This window comes from Panthera uncia, chromosome C2, assembly GCF_023721935.1.
Source record: "Panthera uncia isolate 11264 chromosome C2, Puncia_PCG_1.0, whole genome shotgun sequence".
Lineage (NCBI taxonomy): Eukaryota > Metazoa > Chordata > Mammalia > Carnivora > Felidae > Panthera > Panthera uncia.
The window spans coordinates 121,110,502-121,130,705 of record NC_064810.1 but is presented as its reverse complement, the minus strand read 5'-3'; the positions used below and the strand labels follow the sequence as shown (position 1 = coordinate 121,130,705).

At 39.8% G+C, this 20,204-nt stretch overlaps 1 protein-coding gene across 2 annotated transcripts in view; it reads right to left on the bottom strand.

Moving 5' to 3' along the window:
• The window catches only part of RBP2 (retinol binding protein 2), a 59,207-nt gene extending 41,400 nt beyond the window's left edge, over positions 1-17,807 (bottom strand). The window contains exon 1 of one of the 2 annotated variants that reach the window (XM_049628735.1): positions 17,459-17,807. Coding sequence is in view for 1 of the 2 variants with exons in the window: in XM_049628737.1 (XP_049484694.1) it covers positions 17,459-17,468 (10 nt within the window). In the remaining variant the exon portion in view is untranslated. The remainder of the gene's footprint in view (positions 1-17,458) is intronic. The other variant, XM_049628737.1, reaches the window with a different exon arrangement.
• Positions 17,808-20,204: the final 2,397 nt, after the last annotated feature.

Below are 20,204 nucleotides of genomic sequence, written 5' to 3'. Positions count from 1 at the left end.
TATTGTGATTAGATTTCTATTCCTGCACAACTCTTTGTTTCCCTTTGTTCTGTTAATATTTGCCTTAGGTTGTTGCTTGAAATTGTTGTGGTTTTTTTTTTTTTTTTGTAAGTCCAAATCAGTTGAACATTGTGAATTTCCTATGTTTCAGCCTAATACATATCTCTTCCTAATTCTTTCCAAACTCTCAAACACAACGTGAAATCTCTCTCAGTAGAATCAAGCGCATCAAGGAAGATATTATTTCTTGAAAATATTGTCCTGGAGTGCTTCTTCCTCCTATTGTAGCTCTCCTGTTGTACAACCCAAGGTGGTTGTGCTGTGCCTATGTCCTCAGATGTAGAAGCCCAAAGGGACAATTTTGTAGAGAGTATACCTGTAGTTCTTGATGGAAGTGGTAGGCATAGTCAATTTTCTAGATGGGAAAGAGGTGAAAGTGCAGAATCCTAGTTGTTTCTTTTATAAACATGTAACTGATCTTTCTACTTTCAGTCTTTACTCCTATCTTCTGGGGCATTTATGCTTCTGACTTCTGTGCCCCCACAGAAAGTTTTTTTGGGCAAATTAGACAGCTTCTCATTGGCATACTCCTTTTGTGACACTTGAGGGTTTTTTTTTTTCTACTCTGCCAAGTCAATCACTACTTACCCAAACCCTTTTTCATTTCTCCCATCACTCAACTGCTTTTTCACTTTCTTCACTTTTGTGGATTTATAACATTTTTATTCTTTTCTGAAAAGTTGTGAACATTTTTAAACAGCAAAAAATATATATATTAGTGGGTATTCTACATAGCCCACCCATTCAGGTAGTCTTTAGCTAGCCAACTTTGTAGAGATAGAAGTTAACTTGTAGAGCTGATTGTGAGGCAACCGCTTCCAGTCTATAGCTGTGCAATTGATTCCTGATCATGGAATAGGTTTTATCCCGTAAAGAATATGAATCTCTGTAAGTCAAATTATCATTTGAAGCAGCTGTAACATCTTACTCATTCCCTCATCAACTAATGAGTTAATTTAAAACCTTTGCTAAGTGTTCATTTTACATTTATATGAGAGTTATGATTTCATCTTTAAAAGAGTATCATTTAGGGGTGCCTGGGTGGCTCAGTTAGTTAAATGTCCGACTACAGCTCCCGTCATGATCTTGCGGTTCATGGGTTCGAGCCCTGCATTGGACTCTGTTGACAGCTCAGAGTCTGGAGCCTGCTTCAGAATCTCTGTCTCCCTTTCTCTCTGCCCTCCCCCCAATCACACTGTCTGTGTCTCTTTCTCTCAAAAATAAATAAGCATTTAAAAAATATCATTTAACAGTTTTGAAGTTTCTGCTGAGATGCACGATAGATTCACCTGACAGAGCCAGGTGGACTGTGTGCCCAGAGAAGTATATTTCATGAGCAGCTTAAAGCAAGACACATTTTTTTTCTTGGCTCCTAGGTGAATCCAAGTATAGAATTTTAACTTTGCCAACTCTACATTCTCTGGGAAACACAATTTTGAACACAAATTAATTTAAAAATTCATGCCCAGTAGGAAGGAGAACAGGTCTCTTTGATATACAGAATGGTGATTTAAAAAAAAACAAACAAACAATTCTGTGTCTGTTTCATGTGACTTGTGGCTAAAATTGTAGAATTAAAGCTATAAGCTCTCTGTATTTGGAAAGGCCTTTACTTATCAATGCGTGTGTGTGTGTGTGTGTGTGTGTGTGTGTGTATGTGTGTATGTATTTTCTTATTTCTGGAGGGTATAAACAAATTAGATTACAAAGTCTTTTAAATTAAAGGAGCTTTGTTCTTATTGGTTTATAGAATAAATGTCTATATAAAATCCTCCAAATAAGATAATTAAACTTCTAATACTTCAAATGTGCTAAAAAATCTTCTTCCTGAAGCTAAGTCAGAAACCTTTTAAGAATCCAAATCCACATAATTAAATGTTTGGCAAACAAGACCAGTTTACTAATGTGAGTTTAATAAAAACAGCTTTGTCTCCTCTGATTTATCATTGTTAAGTATAATACAAGCAGTTTTTTCTACTTAGGTATGTTTTTCTTAGACATTTATTGGTTTACTGATCAGATAAGCTAACATTATTCCTACATAATGTTTAAGATTATGAAAAATATAAGTTTATGCTTGACTAAATTGAATCATTGTTCTGACAAATTTTTAATTTCAACAGCTTTTTTAAAACCCATAAGCTGATATTAAATTAAATTAATTATTATGTAACCAGTGAATATGTAGGTACTTTCTAAGTAGGATAGAGCACTAACACATTGATTACTAAGCATAATTTTGCTTTTTTAATATGCTAAAAGAGAAGCTATAGCAATGAGTCATGTTAATGAATGTGCTCATTTTTGCCACACAGGAATGCATGTGACTATAAAAAATTATATTCTGAACTCTGCTGTGTGCTAAAATGCTTCAGTATGACAGAAAGTTCTCAATTATCTGCTCTCTAGTTTTCTCTGTGAAATAGAAGTTAATTACTTGAGTGAAAAGTTAAAATTAATATCAGTGGTCGCAACTGCACTAGGAGAAATGACAGAAATCCAACCGAGAATATGCTTTCGTTTTTCCATAAGCAGTGGTTCTTGGGATTTATGTGTATTACAACTATTTATACTTACTCTATTAAAAATCAAAACTGAGAAATATTTAGAATACTCATTTATGTATTCATTTGAAGATAGTGATTAATGTATAGCATATTATTAAAAATAGCATCTTAATATTATTATAGAATTAGTTTTGAACTTATGGACCTCTTGACATCTGTATTAGAATAAAAGTATAACCAGAGTATGAAAAAGTGTAGTAAAGGGAAAGACTTGGAAAGTATATTTTTCTTATCCTGGTTTATAATTCTTAATCTTATAAGCTATGAAATGTGTTAAAATTTTTGCAATGTTCTCGGTCTTGATGGGCTTGCATCCTTGATTTTCTGATTAATGTCTTCACCTACAGTGTAAATGACTATTCTTTAAAAAAATTTTTTTTTAATGTTTATTTATTACTGAGAGACAGAGAGAGACACAGCATAAGCAGGGGAGGGGCAGAGAGAGAGGTAAACACAGAATCTGAAGCAGGCTCCAGGCTCTGAGATATCAGCACAAAGCCTAATGCCAGGTGGGCCTGAACCCACAAAACGCGAGATCATGACCTGAGTCGAAGTTGGATGCTCAACCGACTCAGCCACCCAGGTGCCCCAACGGCTATTCTTTTTAAAGTAACCCACATTCCTGATTGGCCTGGAACCAAGGGATACCGGGGATGTGGAACTTTCAGTATTATAATCAGAACAGTCCTGGGGAAGCTGGGAGAGTTGGCTACCTTATTTACTTTCTGTGTAATCTGCCTAGAAAGCAAAGACTCTGTGACTTGCCTGAAAAATCTTACCTTCTCTATGTTGACTTTATGCTCTTAATTATGAAAAAGAAGAAGAAGAAAAAGAGGAGGAGGAGAATAAAAGGGAACAAAAAAAGTTTCCTTGCTTATGAAGGTGCTAAGGTTCTTTGCAATTCTGTTTCCTCGCTGTCTTTATTTTTAAATGTTTTATTGTCACTTTGATTCAATAAGCAGCCAAGTACTGTTTCTCAAGCACCCATGATCCTGTCTTAATCAAGTGTCTAAATCTCCTCTGACAACTCTTGATTTTTGCCTTTGAAAAATTAGGTCTGAAATATAGAAGAAAATAAATAAGACTTGCAGGAAATCTTTTACACCTAAAGTAGTCTTCGAGATTTCCCAGAGGGATCCTGGAAAAACACAAAGCTTTGTTCTTTTACCTTATAAAAAGGGATGCTAGAAATAATCAGATTTGGTGAGCTGCATGGGAAGAGCTGTTAAATCAGAAGAAATGCTCAGCCTTCCCTAGGTTAAATTTGTATAGGGAAGATGTTATTAATATAAATATTTCAGAAATTTTATGCTTTATGGGAAGCCCCTAGAGATTTTTCAATGACTTGCTTTCTGTATATGTTTAAATTCAGGAAAAACATTGACTGGAAGTCTTATAAGATAGTTCTGTTGAACTTTCCCCTATTTATTTGAGTCTTGATAGTGTTTTGTCTGATGATAATGAGCAACAATATATTTCAATTATTGTTTAAAATGTTGATTGTCAGTCTTTTATCTTTTTTAAAAAATTTGAATCAAGTACTTTTTAGGCCAATGCATCTTAATGCATATCAGACCTAATCATAAAATTTTATAAAAATACCGTTGTCTAGACCCTACTCCAGATGTACTCAATCTTTTTATTTGATATCCTTCATATATTATATACATGTTATATCTAAGGATTATGATATATCTTAAGAATTTTCCCTCTATAAAAGTATATTCACCCAATTTTATGAATCTGATGCAACATTCACTGGCTTCTTAGAAAGTAGACTTAATGGGGCACCTGGGTGGCTCAGTTGGCTGAGTGGCCAACTTTGGCTCAGGTCATGATCTCATGCTTCGTGTGTTTGAGCCCTTCATCTGGCTCACTGCTATTAGCACAGAGCCCGCTTCGGATCCCCTGTCTCCTGCCGCCCCCCCCCCCCTTCCGCTTCTCCTCTGCTTTCACTCTTGATCTCTCAAAAATAAATAAAAAGTTTTATATATAAAAAAAAGAAATTAGATTTAATGATTGATCTGAGAGACATTTATTTAAAGTTTCTTTTGGGAGAATGGGTTTATTACATTTGTTTTGCAAATGCACTAACCAAATAATCAGATATCCTTTCATGCTTTATCATTATTATGAACTCTTATCAGTCCATTTGAAAAATTTCAGTAATAAAATAACCATTGCTCTGTCATTTAAAAATAGTTTTTATATGCAGCAAAAGTGGTTCTAAGAGGGAAGTTTATAGCAATACAGGTTTACCTCAAGGGGAAAGAAATATATCAAATAAACAATGTAACTTTACACCTAAAAGATCTGGAAAAAGAACAACAAACAAAACCTAAATCCAGCAAAAAGAAAGAAATAAAGACTAGAGCAGAAATAAATGATATGGAAACTAAAACGAAAACAAAAACAAAAAATAGAACAGATCAATGAAACTGGGAGCTGGTTCTTTAAAAGATCAAAAAAATTGATCAGCAGAGGGCCTGATGTGGGGTTCAAACTTAGGAACTGTGAGATCATGGCCTGAGCCAAAGTAGGACACTTAACTGACTGAGCTGCCCAGGTACCCCTTAAGTTTTTATTTTAATTCCAGTTGGTTAACATACAGTGTAATTTTAGTTTTAGATGTACAATATAGTGAGTCAAAAATTCCATACATCAGTCAGTACTCATCATGATAAGTGTACTCATTAATCCCTGTGACTTCTCCTCTTGTAACCATCAGTTTGTTCTCTATAGTCAAGGGCGAGTTTCTTGGCTTCTCTCTCTCTCTCTCTCTCTCTTTCTCATTTTCCCTTTGTTCATTTGTTTTGTTTCTTAAATCCCACATATGGTGTTTGTCTTTCTCTAACTTATTTCATTCAGCATCATATTCCCTAGCTCCATCCATATCATTGCAAATGGCAAGGTTTCATTTTTTTCTTAAAGCTGAATAATATTCCATGGTGTATCTATACCACCTTTTCTTTATCCAGTCATCTATCGAAGTGTACTTGGTCTGCTTCCACGGTTTGGCTATTGTAAATAATGCTGCTATAAACATAGGGGTGTGTACATTCCTTTGAATTAGTGTTTTTGTAATTTTGGGGTAAATACCCAGTAGTGCAATTGCTGGATCATAGGGTAGTTCTATTGTTAACTTTTTGAGGAACCTCTATACTGTCTTCCACAGTGGCCACACTAGTTTGCATTCCCACCAATAGTGCATGAGGGTCCCTTTTTCTCTACATCCTCACCAACACCTGTTGTTTCTTGTATTGATGATTCCAGGTGTGAAGTGATATTTCACTGTAATTTTGATTTTCATTTCCTGATGATAAGTGATGTTGAGCATCTTTTCATGTGTCGGTTGACCATCTGGATGTCTTCTTTGGAGAAATGTCTGTTTTTGTCTTCTGCCCATTTTTAAATTGGATTATTTGTTTTTTAGGTGTTGAGTTTTATAAGTTCTTTATGCATTTTGGATAAGAACCCTTTATTGGATATGTCACTTGCAAATATCTTCTCCCAATCCATCAGTTGTCTTTTAGTTTTGTTGATTGTTTCTGACTAGGCTGTTTTCCAACTCTGTGAGATAGAAGTTAACTTGTAGAACTAATAATAATACAACTATTTCCAGTCTATAGCTATGCAAATGATGTCTAATCTTGACAATGCAAGTAGATTTTGTTAGGTAGGGGGTATAAGTCTCTAAGTCAAATCCTCCTTGTAAAGATATTAATGTAGTATCTTAGTGGCTCTTTCATTAATTAATAAGTTAAATAAAATCTTTGCCAAGTATTTATTTCATATTTGCATGAAGGTCATGATTAATCATCTTTAAAAATTGTCCTTTAACATTTTTATTGTCATTGTAATGAAATTTTGGGAAAGAGCAGTGATAAATTCATGTATTTAATCCACTTATTTATTTATTTACTTATTTAGTATTATTTTCTTAATGTTTATTTATTTTTGAGAGAGAGACAGACAGAGCATGAGCAGGGGAGGGCAGAGAGAGAGGGAGACACTGAATCCAAAGCAGGCTCCAGGCTCTGGGCTATTAGCACAGAGCCTGACGTGGGGCTTGAACTCAGGAGTCATGAGATCATAACCTGAGCAAAGTGGGATGCTTAATTGACTGAGCCACCCAGGCACTCCTAATCCACATTTTTAAACTGAAAGTTCTGTGCAGAAATTTTAATTTATAGGTACTTCAAGTTATCAAACTTTTCCTTCATTGGCTCTAAGGCTTATGTCATAGAAAGGTCTTCCCCACCCCAAGATTAATTTTAAAAAGAAAAAGAAAACCTCATGTAATTACTTCTAGAACCTTTACGCTTTCATTTTTAAGCCTATAAACTTTTTGATTTAGCTTAATTATTTTCACAAATGTGTCATTGATTGTCCCAACACCATTTCAAATAGTTTCCCCACTAATTTAAAATTCTATTTTGCTATGAAAATGTGAAAGAGGGCTCCTGGGTGGCTCAGTTGGTTAAATGTCAGACTCTTGATTTCAGCTCAGGTCATGATCTCATGGTTCGTGAGTTTGAGCTCCACATCTGGTTCTGCGCTGACAACGTGGAACCTGTTTGGGATTCTCTCTCTCTCCGTCTCTCTCTCTCTCAGCCCCTCCCCAGCTTGTGTGCTTACACACTCTCTCTCTAAATAAATAAACATAAAAAAAGAAGGAAAGTGGGAAAATGTTCACATGCAATGTACATATTAACTTAGGAAGAATGGACATCTTTATAATGTTGAGTTCTCCTATACAAGAACAGGGTAGAGTTTTCCATTAATCCAAATATTATCTCATGTTAAGACTAAGTTTAAAGTTTTTGTCTATATAACCTTTATATTTTTGTTAGTTATTTCTAAATATTTTGTCTGTCATGGTTATTAGAAATAGAATATTTTCTCACACTATATTTTCTAGTTGTTTCTTGTTTGTATATAAGAAAGCTACTGACTTGGGCATCAATTTTGTGCCTAGTTACCTTTTTGAATTCTCTTATTATCTGTAATAGTTTTTTACTTGATTTACTTATATTCTTGTATTTTCAAGTATACAATCATATCATCTACAAATAATGTTAGTTTTGCTTCCTTGTTTCCAATTTTTATACTTTTATTTATTTTATTATTTTATTATTTGTACTTTTGGATCGTTGGCAACGGCTAATCCTCACAGAAAAATATTAGTGGTTATCTATGTCTTATTCTTGATTTTAGTAGAAATATTTTTAATGTCTTGTCAATAACTGATTAGTTTTTAGTCTAATATGTCTTGTTAAGAAGTCAGCCACCCAAGTCTATTTTGCTGAACCTTTATTTATTTATTTAATTTTTTTACATTTATTTATTTTTGAGAGACAGAGACAGAGAACAAGTCGGGGAGGGGCAGAGAGAGAGGAAGACACAGAATCCGAAGCAGGCTCCAGGCTCTGAGGTGTCAGCACAGAGCCCGAGTCAGGGCTCGAATCCACAAACAGTGAGATCATGACCTAAGTCGAAGTCAGACACTTAACCAACTGAGCCACCCAGGTGCCCCTACTGAGCCTTTATTTTTAAGTTAGCATCAGAAATGGTAGGACACAATGAAATATATAACATCATTTGCATAAATTAAGAATACAGTGCCAGAAAACAATGCACATGTTGCAAAAATATGTTAACACTAAACTTATTAAAATGGTCACTTATGGAGGAAAGGGAATGAGAATATAAAGATAGAAAGGAAAAATATATTCATCCCAAAAACCTAACCTGATGAAACCTTGAAAGAAAAAAAGTACAAGTTTTGTTCCTTTTAGTATTTAATAAAATTTGCCTGTGAAATCATCTGGGCCTACTGCTTTTATGAGAAAGGGTGGTTCTTTGACAGCTTCCTTAATTTCAATAAAAGTCATTGATCTCTCTAGATTTCAGTCTGTTCTGCGATAAGTTTTGATTTTTTACATTTTACTTAAAAATCTTTCATTTCTTGAAGAAATAATCATACTTTTATTTCCTCTGTGTCACTAGCTATTTCCTCATTCTAATTTTAATTTTATATACTTATGAATTCTTCTTAATTTCATTAGCTGGTGGTTTCTCTATTTTATTTCTAAAGATCCAACACTTTTAATTATTTATTTAATACTTATTAATTTATTATTGAAGTGGGGAGGGGCAGGGGAAGAAGGAGAGAGAGAATCCCAAGCAGGCTCCACACTCTGCTCAGGGCCCAACTGTCATGAGATCATGAACTGAGCTGAAATCAAGAGTCACAGGCTCAGCTAACTCATCTACCCATGTGCCCTACAACCCTTTATTTATTAAAAAATTTTTTTTAATGTTTATTTATTTTTGAGAGAGAGACAGAGTGCGAGCAGGGGAGGGGCAGAGAGCGAGGGAGACACAGAATCCAAAACAGGCTCCAGGCTCTGAACTGTCAGCACAGAGCCCCACACGGGGCTTGAACCCACGAACCGCGAGATAATGACCTGAGCTGAAGTCGGATACTTAAGCAACTGAGCCACCCAGGTGCCCCTCCAAACCTTTATTTTTAAATATTTGTTCTATTTGCCTATTTTCAATGGCAAAAATTTCTGTTTTTGCTTTGTCAGTTCCTTCTTCCTATTATTTTATACTAATTTTGCTATTCTTTTTCTAACACTTAAATTCGTAATTACTTCCAAACCTTGTTCAATAATAGTAATTATAATTTATATATTAATTATATTAATTTATTAATTACCTAAGGATATGAGCATTTTCTTATATTGTAAATCATATCCCTTAGGATTTTGTATGTAGTGTTATTAAAAATATTTTTTCTAATTGTGATATAATTATAGACTCACGAGTTGCAAAAATAGTACAGAGAGGTCCTGAGTACCCGTCACCTAGCTTCTCCCACTGGTGACATCTCCTACAACTATAGAGCATTATCAAAATGGGAAATTTGTTGTCACAATACATACGATTGACTACAAATTTTATTCGGATTTCACCCTCTCATTTTGTATGTCTGTGTGTATACTTCCGTGATATTTAATCACATGTATAGATTCATACAACCATTATAACAGTCAAGATATGGACTGTTCTATCTCCACAAAAATACTCTCTTATGTTGTCCCTTTATAGCCACAACCTCCTGCCCCTTCCTAACCCCTAGCAACCACTGATGTGTCCCCCGTCTTAACAATTTTGTCATTTAGATAATGCCATATAAATGGAACCATATAATATGCAACTTTTGAGACTGGGTTTTTTCGCTTTGCTTAATGCGCTAAGATCCATCCAATTATTTTAAGTATGAACAGTTTTTTGCTTTTGTTGCTGACTAGCATCCCGTCAACCCTTCATCTGTTGAAGGTCATTGGGATTTTTTTTAGTCTTTGGCTATTAGAAATAAGCAGCTATGAACATTCACGTACAGGTTTTTGTGTGACTATAATGTTCCATTTCTCTGGGAAAAACACCCAGCAGGGTGATTACTGGTTGTATGACAAGTGTATGTTTAATTTTTTAAGAAACTGCCAGACTCATTTCCAGAGTGGCTCTACCATTTTATATTTCCACCAAAAATGTACAAGTGATCTAGTATCTCTGGAGGGTTGCCCATACTTGGCATTATCAGATATTTAATTTTAGCCATTCTAACAAGTATAATAGCATACTTTTTTAACAGATACTACTATGATTAAAATTGCATTTTCCCAGTGGCTAGTGATCCTGAACATCTTTTAATGTGTTTGCCACCCTTATGTCATCATTGGTAAAGTGTCTATTCAAGTTTTTTACTCATTTTCTAGATAAGACTGTTGTCTTACCATTGAATGTAGAAAGTCCTTTCCATATTTTGTATATGAGTCCCTTGCTGGGATATAGGATTTGCAAATGTTTTCTACATTTATATTATCATCATTGTCTAACCATTTTGCCACTTCAGTTTTGATTTACTGTTTGCTCAAGAAATATTTTTAAGAGAGTTCATGCACCACAAAAAGAATGGAATTTATAATGATACAATGTCAGTCAGGAGAGCAGTCATGCAGTCATCTGGGGCTGATAGGGAAGGTGTCTTGTTTCAATAGGGCCTTTAGCTGAGTCTTCAAGAATAGGTAGGGCTTGGGGGAAAATAATCTGTAGTGATTGCAGCAACCTTGAGGGTTATCAATTAGGGGCTATAAAATGGTGAGAGGCCCAAAGTACACAATAGCAGAAATTTTCTGAAGACATACTCGGGCATTATCTTGATATCCTAGATTAGGTGTTGCAATGGCCACCTCATCTGAGGAGCAGCACCCTCTCAGAGGTGGCCTCTTCTGTAGGCCAAAGGTCTCTTACCCATTGCTGCGTGGCAGGAAGATTTCTTTACGCTGGTTGGAGGTCTCCTTTGAAGGGCCATAAATGAAAGCATGGTCAGGGCTGGGCTGATAACCATGGTGTGTGAAGTTCAGAGTAGTAATTACCTTACTTGCACAGCCCAGTAACTCAGAGAACATAGTGCGAAGTGAGGAGGGAAAGGAGAACGGCATGAGACCAGGTCCTACCCGGCTGGAGAAAGTCTGATAGAGGCCACATGGTCATCAAAGAAGAACGAGCTCCTGGAATGTGCAACCTGACTTGACCCCTCACTTCCAACATCACAACAGCACCAAACCAATCGAAATTGAGCAGAATTAGTTAGGTAACAGTCAAGAAGGCTTCTTGGAGGACGGACTTGGAGAAGTTCGCAAGAATTTGCTAGAAAGGGAAGAACTAGGCACTTTTTTTTTTTTTTTCAGTGAGAACAGGGAGAACAATAGCGTAGTGCAGTGTAGTCACTGTTGACTTCAGGAGACAAGCCTGGCTCAACCAGAAAGGATGTGTTCAGGACTTCAGGGGAGTGGGGGACTTCTTAAGGAGGACTTGAACACCAAAATGAGGGCAGATGCCACAGGACAGGAATTAAGGTACTCCTCATGGGCTCAGGAAGTTCCCCACATTCTCCCCCACCACTTGTCATGGTGTCTGAGATGTCAAGGAGGGTCTAGGGTGACTTCTTCAGGTTAAGGCATTGTTGCCTCCAGATTCTTCATTTAGGGGTGAACAGTCTGGAGATATTTCTTCCCTCTGGTATTCCTCCCATACAATGGACCAGCCTAAGTTGCTTCACCTGGTGCTGCATCTCTTTGCCTACTAGAAAATTCCCCCCTCTTATCTCTCCAAATACCCAGCCAGCTTGCTCAGTCCACACTTGCCAGGGGGTCCTTCTCGAGTCCTGCCCTGCACACTGTTCTCAATATGCCAACAAGCTCTTATGGCACTGGACATCTGAGGCACTCATTTGGCCCCTGGCCCCGGTGTAACACTTACGTGTGAATGGCCCAGCCATGGCCCTGGCCCTGCTCAGGTGATCAGTAGACATTTATGAAGCAATGAAAGATAATAGGGGCACGTCTTAATCCAGTAAGGCCATTTTAAATCTGTTATCTGATATTGTCTCACCTATTAATAGTTAGTATCATTATCATGGGTAGGTTTGTTTTTGTTTTTGCTTAAAACAACAGAAATTTATTCTCTCACTTCAGGCAGCCAGGATTCCAAAATCCAGATATTGACAGGGTGGGTTCCTTCTGGAGGCTTGAGCAAGAATCTGTTCAGTTCCTCTCTCTTAGATTCTAGTAGTTACTGGCAATTCTTGGCATTTTTTTGGCTTATAAACACAACAGTCCAAATTTTGCCTCCATATTCAAACCACCTTCTTTTGTGTGTGCCCTTTTCTATCTCCTATAAGGACAGTCTCGTTGGATTTACTACGATCGTAATCTTGATTCTACCTTAATCACATCTCCATGGGACTTAAGTAATTTAAATTAATAACAGAGCCACCCTCTTTTTCTATCTTCTAATTCACGACCCCTCTAAGGTTCAAAAAGACAATCTGATGCTCATTAGCTATTTCCTCCCTATCTTCTAGGTCGTTGGCATCTAGACTCTGAACAGTTACCTCATGGAAGGGTCACAGTCTTTGGCATCTCAAAGACCCAGGTGCCAATCTCAGTGCTTCCTCTTGGTTCTGCCCTTAAAAGCCTACAGAGAAGAAAGGAGGTCTTGCCATGGGCTGATACATCATACTCATGGGGCACAGCACTTCTTCATGGTTCCCCACTGAGATACTGGCAGTCCGCACAGGGGCCACCTTGATTATGTGTCTGAGAGCTCCCTTATTGGTTATTTACTGCTGGGTAACAAATTACTCCTTAACTTAGTGGCTTTAAGCAACATAAACTTCTATTGTCTCATAGTTTCTATGGGTCAGGAGTTTGAGAGTGGCCTAGTTGGACTGAAGGGCCTGCTTTCGAAGGTGGCTCACTGGCTGCTGGTGGGAGGCTTCAGTTGCTTTCCATGTGGGCCTCTCCACAGGGCTACTCAAGTGTCCTTGTGACATAGCGCCTGGTTTCCCTCAGATCAAGTAGTCTGAGAGAGAAACCAAGGAGGCAGTTGTACGTACCCTTGTATGACCTACCTCCAGAAGTCACATACCCTCACTTCTGCTACCAGTCCACATTCAAGGGGAGGGAAATTAGGCTTTGAAAGGCAGGCATATCAAAGGATTTGCCAGAGGATTTAAAAACCACCACAGCTCTCTTTTCTACTAGGTCTCCATCCTTCTCTGTCTTCATCTACGTGGTCTTATTACTACTCTTGTTCCCCTAACCCCTCACCCTTACTCCCAGAGTCCAGGATCTCTGCCAGAGTGGGATGTGTGTGTGTGTGTGTGTGTGTGTGTGTGTGTGATACTAGTTAGGGAAAACAAAGGGTTTAATTGGCTGATAAGTAAAAAGCCCAGGGTTAGGACTGACATCAGGTAGGGCTGGATCCTGACATGCGAATGATGGAGCATCTCTTCATCTCTTGCCTCTGCTTTCTTCCATGAGTCTTCATTTCAGTAAGACTTCCTCTATGTGATGGCTTTCAGCAGCTCCGGGCTGACATTCTACCCCTTTAGTATTCCCAAAGGATAGAGAGCATCTCTTTCTCAGTATCTTAAATGAAAACCCCAAGATTATGTATTTGTGTCAGGTCTAGCGACTTTGAGTGTGATTGGCCAGGCCTGTGTTGTATGGCAACCCTGGAACTGACTGGGGACAAGGGAAGCAAGAACTGTCTGAAGTACATGGACTGAGTGTTATTATCAGAAGAAAGGGGACCAGACTTGGAACAACTACACTGGCAGCAATCTGCGACACTGATGGTGAGCACTGAAGGAGACAAAGTATATAAACTGGCGCTTGATGGAAATTTTTTCTGGATTCTTCTATTTTTCCCTTTCTCTGTATTTAATCATCTGATAAGTCCCACAGATTTTCCTTTAGCATTGCTGGTTGCCACGGCCCCTCCTCCTCCAAAGCACTGCCTTGCTATGGCCTCTCACTGCTGCTCTCCTGGACTAGGCTGGGGATACCCCTCCAACTCTCTCAGAGCACAGAACCTGAATCTGGCTCTGGAAGATCCATCATCTGCACACACTTTCCAATATCCCCTTGGCTACAGAAGAACACGCGGATAGTTTGTAGCAGAGGAAGATGGCTGCCGGTGGGTGGTAGAACTAGGTAGATGGGATGGAGTGGAGATGCACGGTAGCTATGGAACTGGCTCCCACGGTTCCCGGTGCAGCCCTGGAAACCAGAGCATCTAAGAGCTGTGGGAGACCAGATGGCCAGAGTGTACTAGAGCTTCTCAGCCTCCACATTCAAGCAGCCCCATCCTCCATTTTCCCCAGAGGAGAAACGATGGCTTTCCATTCTTTGATCTAAAATGGAAAGTGCCCGGCTAACCTTGCCAGGGGGCTCCTCAAGATGTCAACTCTGTAAGGGTAGTCATAGTTAAGCCAGATGGAGTTTGATTTTGTGCAGGATCGTTTGTTTAAATTTTTATACTAGTTTTTTTTTTGTTGTTGTTGTTAAAGTTTTAAATCACGGAATATTTCAAGTATCTACAGAAGCAGAAAGGATAGCTGAAGAAATTCCATATGCCCATCACCCAGCTTCAGCATTTATCAGGTTGTGGCTAGTCTTATTTTGTCTCCATTCCTACTATTCCTCACCTTTCCAATTATCTTGAAGCTAAACCCAGATATTATGCCCTTTCTCCATAAATATTTCAGTGTGTATCTTTAAAAGATAAGAACCCTTAAAATACATTACCATAATGCCATAATACTAAAAGTTTAATAGCATTTCTGGCAATATCACATGTCATCAGTGTGCAAATTTCCCTAGTTATCTCATAGTTTAGTTATCTCTAGTTTCTGTTTGTTCTGTATTTTGTTTTCACAATTTATTTATTTGAATTAGGATTCAAATAAAGGCCATATAGTATAATTAGCTGATACGTCTCCTGAGTTTATTTTAGACTATAGGTTCCCTCTGTATGCCTTTTTTGTTCCTTGCAATTTATTTGCTGAGGAAACCAGGTTGTTTATCCTGCAGTTTCTTATAGTCTGGGTTTTGCTGATCGCACCCCTCAAATGTCTAACATGTCCCTCCGCCCCTACATTTCCTGTAAATATGTAGTTGGATCCAGAGACTTGACCAGATTCTATGTGGATCTTTTGGTGAGGCCACTTGGTAGGTGGATTGTGTAAGAAGCACAGAGACGTTGTTGCCTCTCTGTACTACTTAGTACCTGTGACACTGGACCCTGGGAACTGGAAGTCTGCCACTGGTGTCACCCCAAGCCAATTCCTCCACTGGTCCCATTTCAAAAAACGGAATTTGCATTATCCATCTTTCTCACCTAGTTCCCTTTCCAGATCTCTTTACTTGGTGTGACTGAGGGAATCTTGGTCTCATACCTGGAAACTGCATGCAAAGAAGGCTGGGGAAGCTATTTCTTTCTTTGATGAATACCTGAGAGAGATGGAATCCCCAAAGAAGGGATTCCCTAAATATGGGAGACTTGTTCATAAGATGGCAGACAGCCACAGATATGATGAATGTGCACGAGGGCATCTAAGACCATGGTAAGACTGAGAACTAAGCGGTAGGAGTTCAAACAGGACCTCCACTGGGGTATGTGGTTTTGGGGGAAGGGACCCATTGGGCTTAGACCTCGTATTCATGAAGGGCTTTTCAACTTTTGACATTATTGCCAAGTGGTTACAGAGAGACAGTAATGGGACAGAATAGAGTTCCTTCTCTACCTTTATTATTATTTTTTTTAAATATGAAATTTATTGTCAAATTGCTTTCCATACAACACCCAGTGCTCATCCCAACAGGTGCCCTCCTCAATATCCATCTACCTTTAAACCTGTACACCATGCTTGGACCAGACTATCCCAGGTACACTCTGAATTCAGAGATTTTGTAAATGCTAAAATTATTCTGGAACTAGCACTACATAAGTATACTGTATTTTTGTGTACTAACCTATTTGTTACCTGCAGCCATTTAAAACAAACCACAACTTTTGTTAATTCAGATCTGGTATTTCTTTGTTAGAGGCATCTTAAGAAATGGCCAGGATCATCTTAAAGAAGAATCAGTACTCAAAGAAGGGGGTATTTTGTGGGTTGTGGAGGGGGGAGAGGAGGGCCCCAAAACTTTATCTCTGAACGATTGGTAGGGTTTTGATTATTGTAAGAGAATGGGGCATATCATCATGGGTGTGTCCCTCCTGGAGTGAATCAAGTCCCTTTTCCCAGAGGGACACTTATCCCTTTCCTTGTCCCCACTATCCCTGAGAGGAAAGCCACTTCTGTGACTTGGGTGATTAGCATGTCCCTACCACCTACCCTGACTCAGTCCTGCAGGTCCCCAGCTCAGGGTGGGGTGTGGGGTTGGGGCCGCACTGGTGAAGTCCCTGGGAACTGAGATTAGGAAAGACTCAGCTCTGCAGATGGAGGCAGGCTGGGGGGACTATTCCTGTCGGCGTTGGCGTGGGTAAGGGACATGTGGGGGAATTAAGCAGAGTTTAATTGCAGGGCAGTGTTGAGCTGTTTCATTTGCACCTGAAAAGAACAATAATGCTGTCCTAATTAATTGAGACAGAAGTTATAAATCAGGGCTTCCAGAGAGGTCCTTGGGGTCCACCTTGTCAGGATGTTCTTACAGGAGGGTTTTGGAGGCTGCCCAAAGAACGACATTTCAGGGGCTTTGGGGGTTTAGGGTCTGAAGTCCGTCCACCTGCCAGCCCTAGGATGACAGGTCACTGTGTCTGTGCATCGCAGACTCTGGGTTCTCAATCAGTATCATGTGTGAGAGAGAGAGAGCGACAGAGAGACAGAGAAAGAGAACCTGCACTTGGGTTTGCACCCCCAAAACATCAGAGAGGCTCTGCTCTACCTCCTCCTTCTGCCTCTGAGAGGTTTGGGGCTTCCTGCCCTAGCTGAGCCACGCTTCCTGATTTCTGTTAAATGGTTCCCTGTGTCCCCTGAACTTCAGCTCCTTCTGTTTTTCTGTCACCCACACTGTGTCAGCAATGAAGTCATGTTGATTCCACTCCTTGGATGCCAATCAGATCTCTGTTTTTGTTTTTGTTTGTTTAACCCACATATAAATTGGCTTGTTATATGCCAGGCATTGTTCAAATCTCTTTGTAAAAATAATATATATAGTAATCCTCCTTACCCGTGGAGGATATGTTCCAAGACCCCAAGTGGATGCCTGAAACCACAGATAGTACTGAACCCTATATATATAATGCATTTTCCTAGACGTACAGTACCTAGGACAAAGTTTAATTTATAAATTGGGCACAGAACGACATTAACAATAAATAATAAAATAGAACAATTTATAGCAACATACTGTAATAAAAGTTATGTGAATGTGATCTCTCCAAATATTGTATTAGACTGTACTCACCTTTCGTCATGATGTGAGATGATAAAAAGCCTGCGTGAGACCTGGCGCGAGGAGACTGGCACAGGCACCCTGAAGTCGCGATAGGCTACTATTGACCTTCTGCAGATTCGTCAGGAGGAAGAATCTTCTGCTTCCGGGGAGGGGGTAACTGAAACCTCAGCAAGTGAAACTACGGATAAGGGGGGACTACTGTATCTTTTCTAAGTAAGCTCATTAGATGGATTAGATTCATTCAAGCCTCACAAAAAGTCCATGGCAAAAGGTCAGCTCTGATTTGCAGAGGAGTAAACTGAGGCACAGAGAGGCTGTACAATTTGCCTTAACCTCACAGAGCTGGGGAGTAGCACGGTTGGGAACTGAACCGAGGCCACGTGGTTCCCGAGCTTGGGAGCTCAGTCACTTCACCCCCACCGCCCCTCCTCCGGGAGGGCCTAGGCTCGGCCTCAGCGCTTCCTGCCTGAGTTCCTGCATGTGGCAAGCCTACGTTTTGAAAATGTGAAGTTATGTAATACAAACGCGTTAATAAGTTATGTTAGTGTAGAGTGTGTTTTGAAATATTGTAACCCTCCAGCTTGAAAAATGTGGAAAAAAAATAACCTTTTCAAGTTGACTGGCCCATGGAATTGCAAGATGTAGTGAAGCTATTTCCATAGCTCAGTGGCACCAGGTGAGCTGGTAAATAGATAACTTCCATCCTTTGTCAGTCCCGTGGGGCTCTCAGTGTTGTTGACGTGCTTTGGAAATTGAGCGAACGAATCCGTTGCTAGTGCCCCGTTCTGTGAACAGGCACCGTTGTTAGAGCAGAGAGTCGTTTTCATATCCTCTAACAATGGCATCTGAGTGTCAGTTCAGTGGCAAAGCTTGCAATAGCGTTCCAAAAATGGAACGGACGTCAATAGCTTTGCACTGGAGGTGAGAGGTGCTAAAATGCCACAAAGAAGGCTGAATAAGCACCGTGTTGCTCGCCGCTGCCCACTTAGAAGCGAGCCCTCTGCAAAATAGTGGAGTTGGTGCTTAGGAGAGGAAAAGCTGCGCTGAAGCCCAAAGATTGCTTCTCGGGTTACAGATCTATGCACAGTAAGGAACCCTCCCACTTTACATATACTTCTTTGGGAAGATTAGTCTTCTATGATGTGAATTTTGAATTAAAGGTGACGGCCCTGCGCTCAGCTCCAACTCGTATTTTTCATTCTTTACTCTTCTTACTGCTGAGAGAACGGCTCCCGGATTAGTTCTGCTCAAAGGCTGATCCTGCCACTCTAAGGCTCAAAAACGTCATGTGGCTCCCACTGAGGTCCTGTTGGTCAAGCTCTTCAATCAGAGTGGGGCTGAGTCTCCCCATGAGACCAGAGACTCCCAATGGTGGGGCCATGACCTCTCCGTCACATGCACTCACACTTTGAGTCCCCATCAGAACCTAACTGTTGGGTGAGGTATTTACGTATTGGGGGTGGGCATCTGTAGGGGATCCCCATACCTGGGATGGGATAGGATGGGAACTCCAGAATGTCCAACAGGTATGATGCTAGGTCAGTGCTTCATTAAACATTTGTGTAACGAGTGAGTGAACAGCCGTTATGACCTTCTAGGCCTTTGACTTCTCTATTCTCAGGACCAGAGACCAGGGCAAAGGTGAAAAGGTCTCTAAAATCTTAAGCAATACTGGGTTTCATTGCCTTGTCTAGGCCAGGGAAATGACCTAGATAATGAAAAAAACATTAAACATTTCTTACATTTGTCTAAGGCAGGGTTTCTCAACTTTGTCACTGTCGACATGTTGGGTAACTCTTCCATTGGGGGGGGGGGGCGGCTCTCCTGTGCATTGTAGGGTGTTGAGCAGCACCCCTGACCCAAGTTGTTAAATCAAATGTGTCTCCAGACATTGCCAAATGCTCCGGGCAAGGGCGAGATTACCCTCAGTTTAGAAATAATGGTCTAGGGCAGTGATTCCCAGTTCCAGTGGCATATTAGATTCACACGGGGAGCTTTACAAACTACTGACGCCTGGGTCCCACCTGGAGATACTCTGATGTAACTGGTGCTGAGGAGCAGCCCAGGTAGAGGGAATTCTGTAAGCTCTGCAGGTGGTTCTAATGGTTAGCCAGGTCTGAGAGCCACTGGTCTAGTGCTTGGCAGTCTACAAGTGTAATATGCATTACAGGCTTCACAGCACACCTGGATGGAAGGGGAGGTAGCTTGTTCGTGTGGTTTTCTGACTTGAGAAGTGAGATCCAGAGACTTGTGGTGTTGTCCTGAGTGGTGGAGTGGGAATCAGAACTCCGCTCGTCTGGCTCCTAACCCACTCTTCCAAGGGCCAGGGCACAGCCTAAGCAGAATTGATGTTGAAGGGGGTCCTGGATGGAAGTCTTCCATTGTGCAGTGCTTTTCCTCTATCCTGGTCTCTCGTTTCCTCCCTTTCAGTTTCCCTGAGTGTCTCTATGCCAAGGCACACTAGCAGTCATTTACACTTTAGCATGAACATGAGCTAGTCTCCCTCTTCTAGAGGGATTTGCCAGTTATGCCTCATCGATAACAGTGAGAAGGAAGGCTTTACATCAGCTCATAAGTGAGGTGGAACAGTTCTGGGGTGGTAACCTGTGTGCTCATGACACCTCTGAAATCAAGTCCGACTGGTAATTGCCTTTGATTAAGGTTCACCTCATTCTAGCTTTGGCTTACAATTCTATCCAGTTCCATCTCATTCACGAATCATTTTTAGAGCATCTCCTACGTGTATAGTATGGAG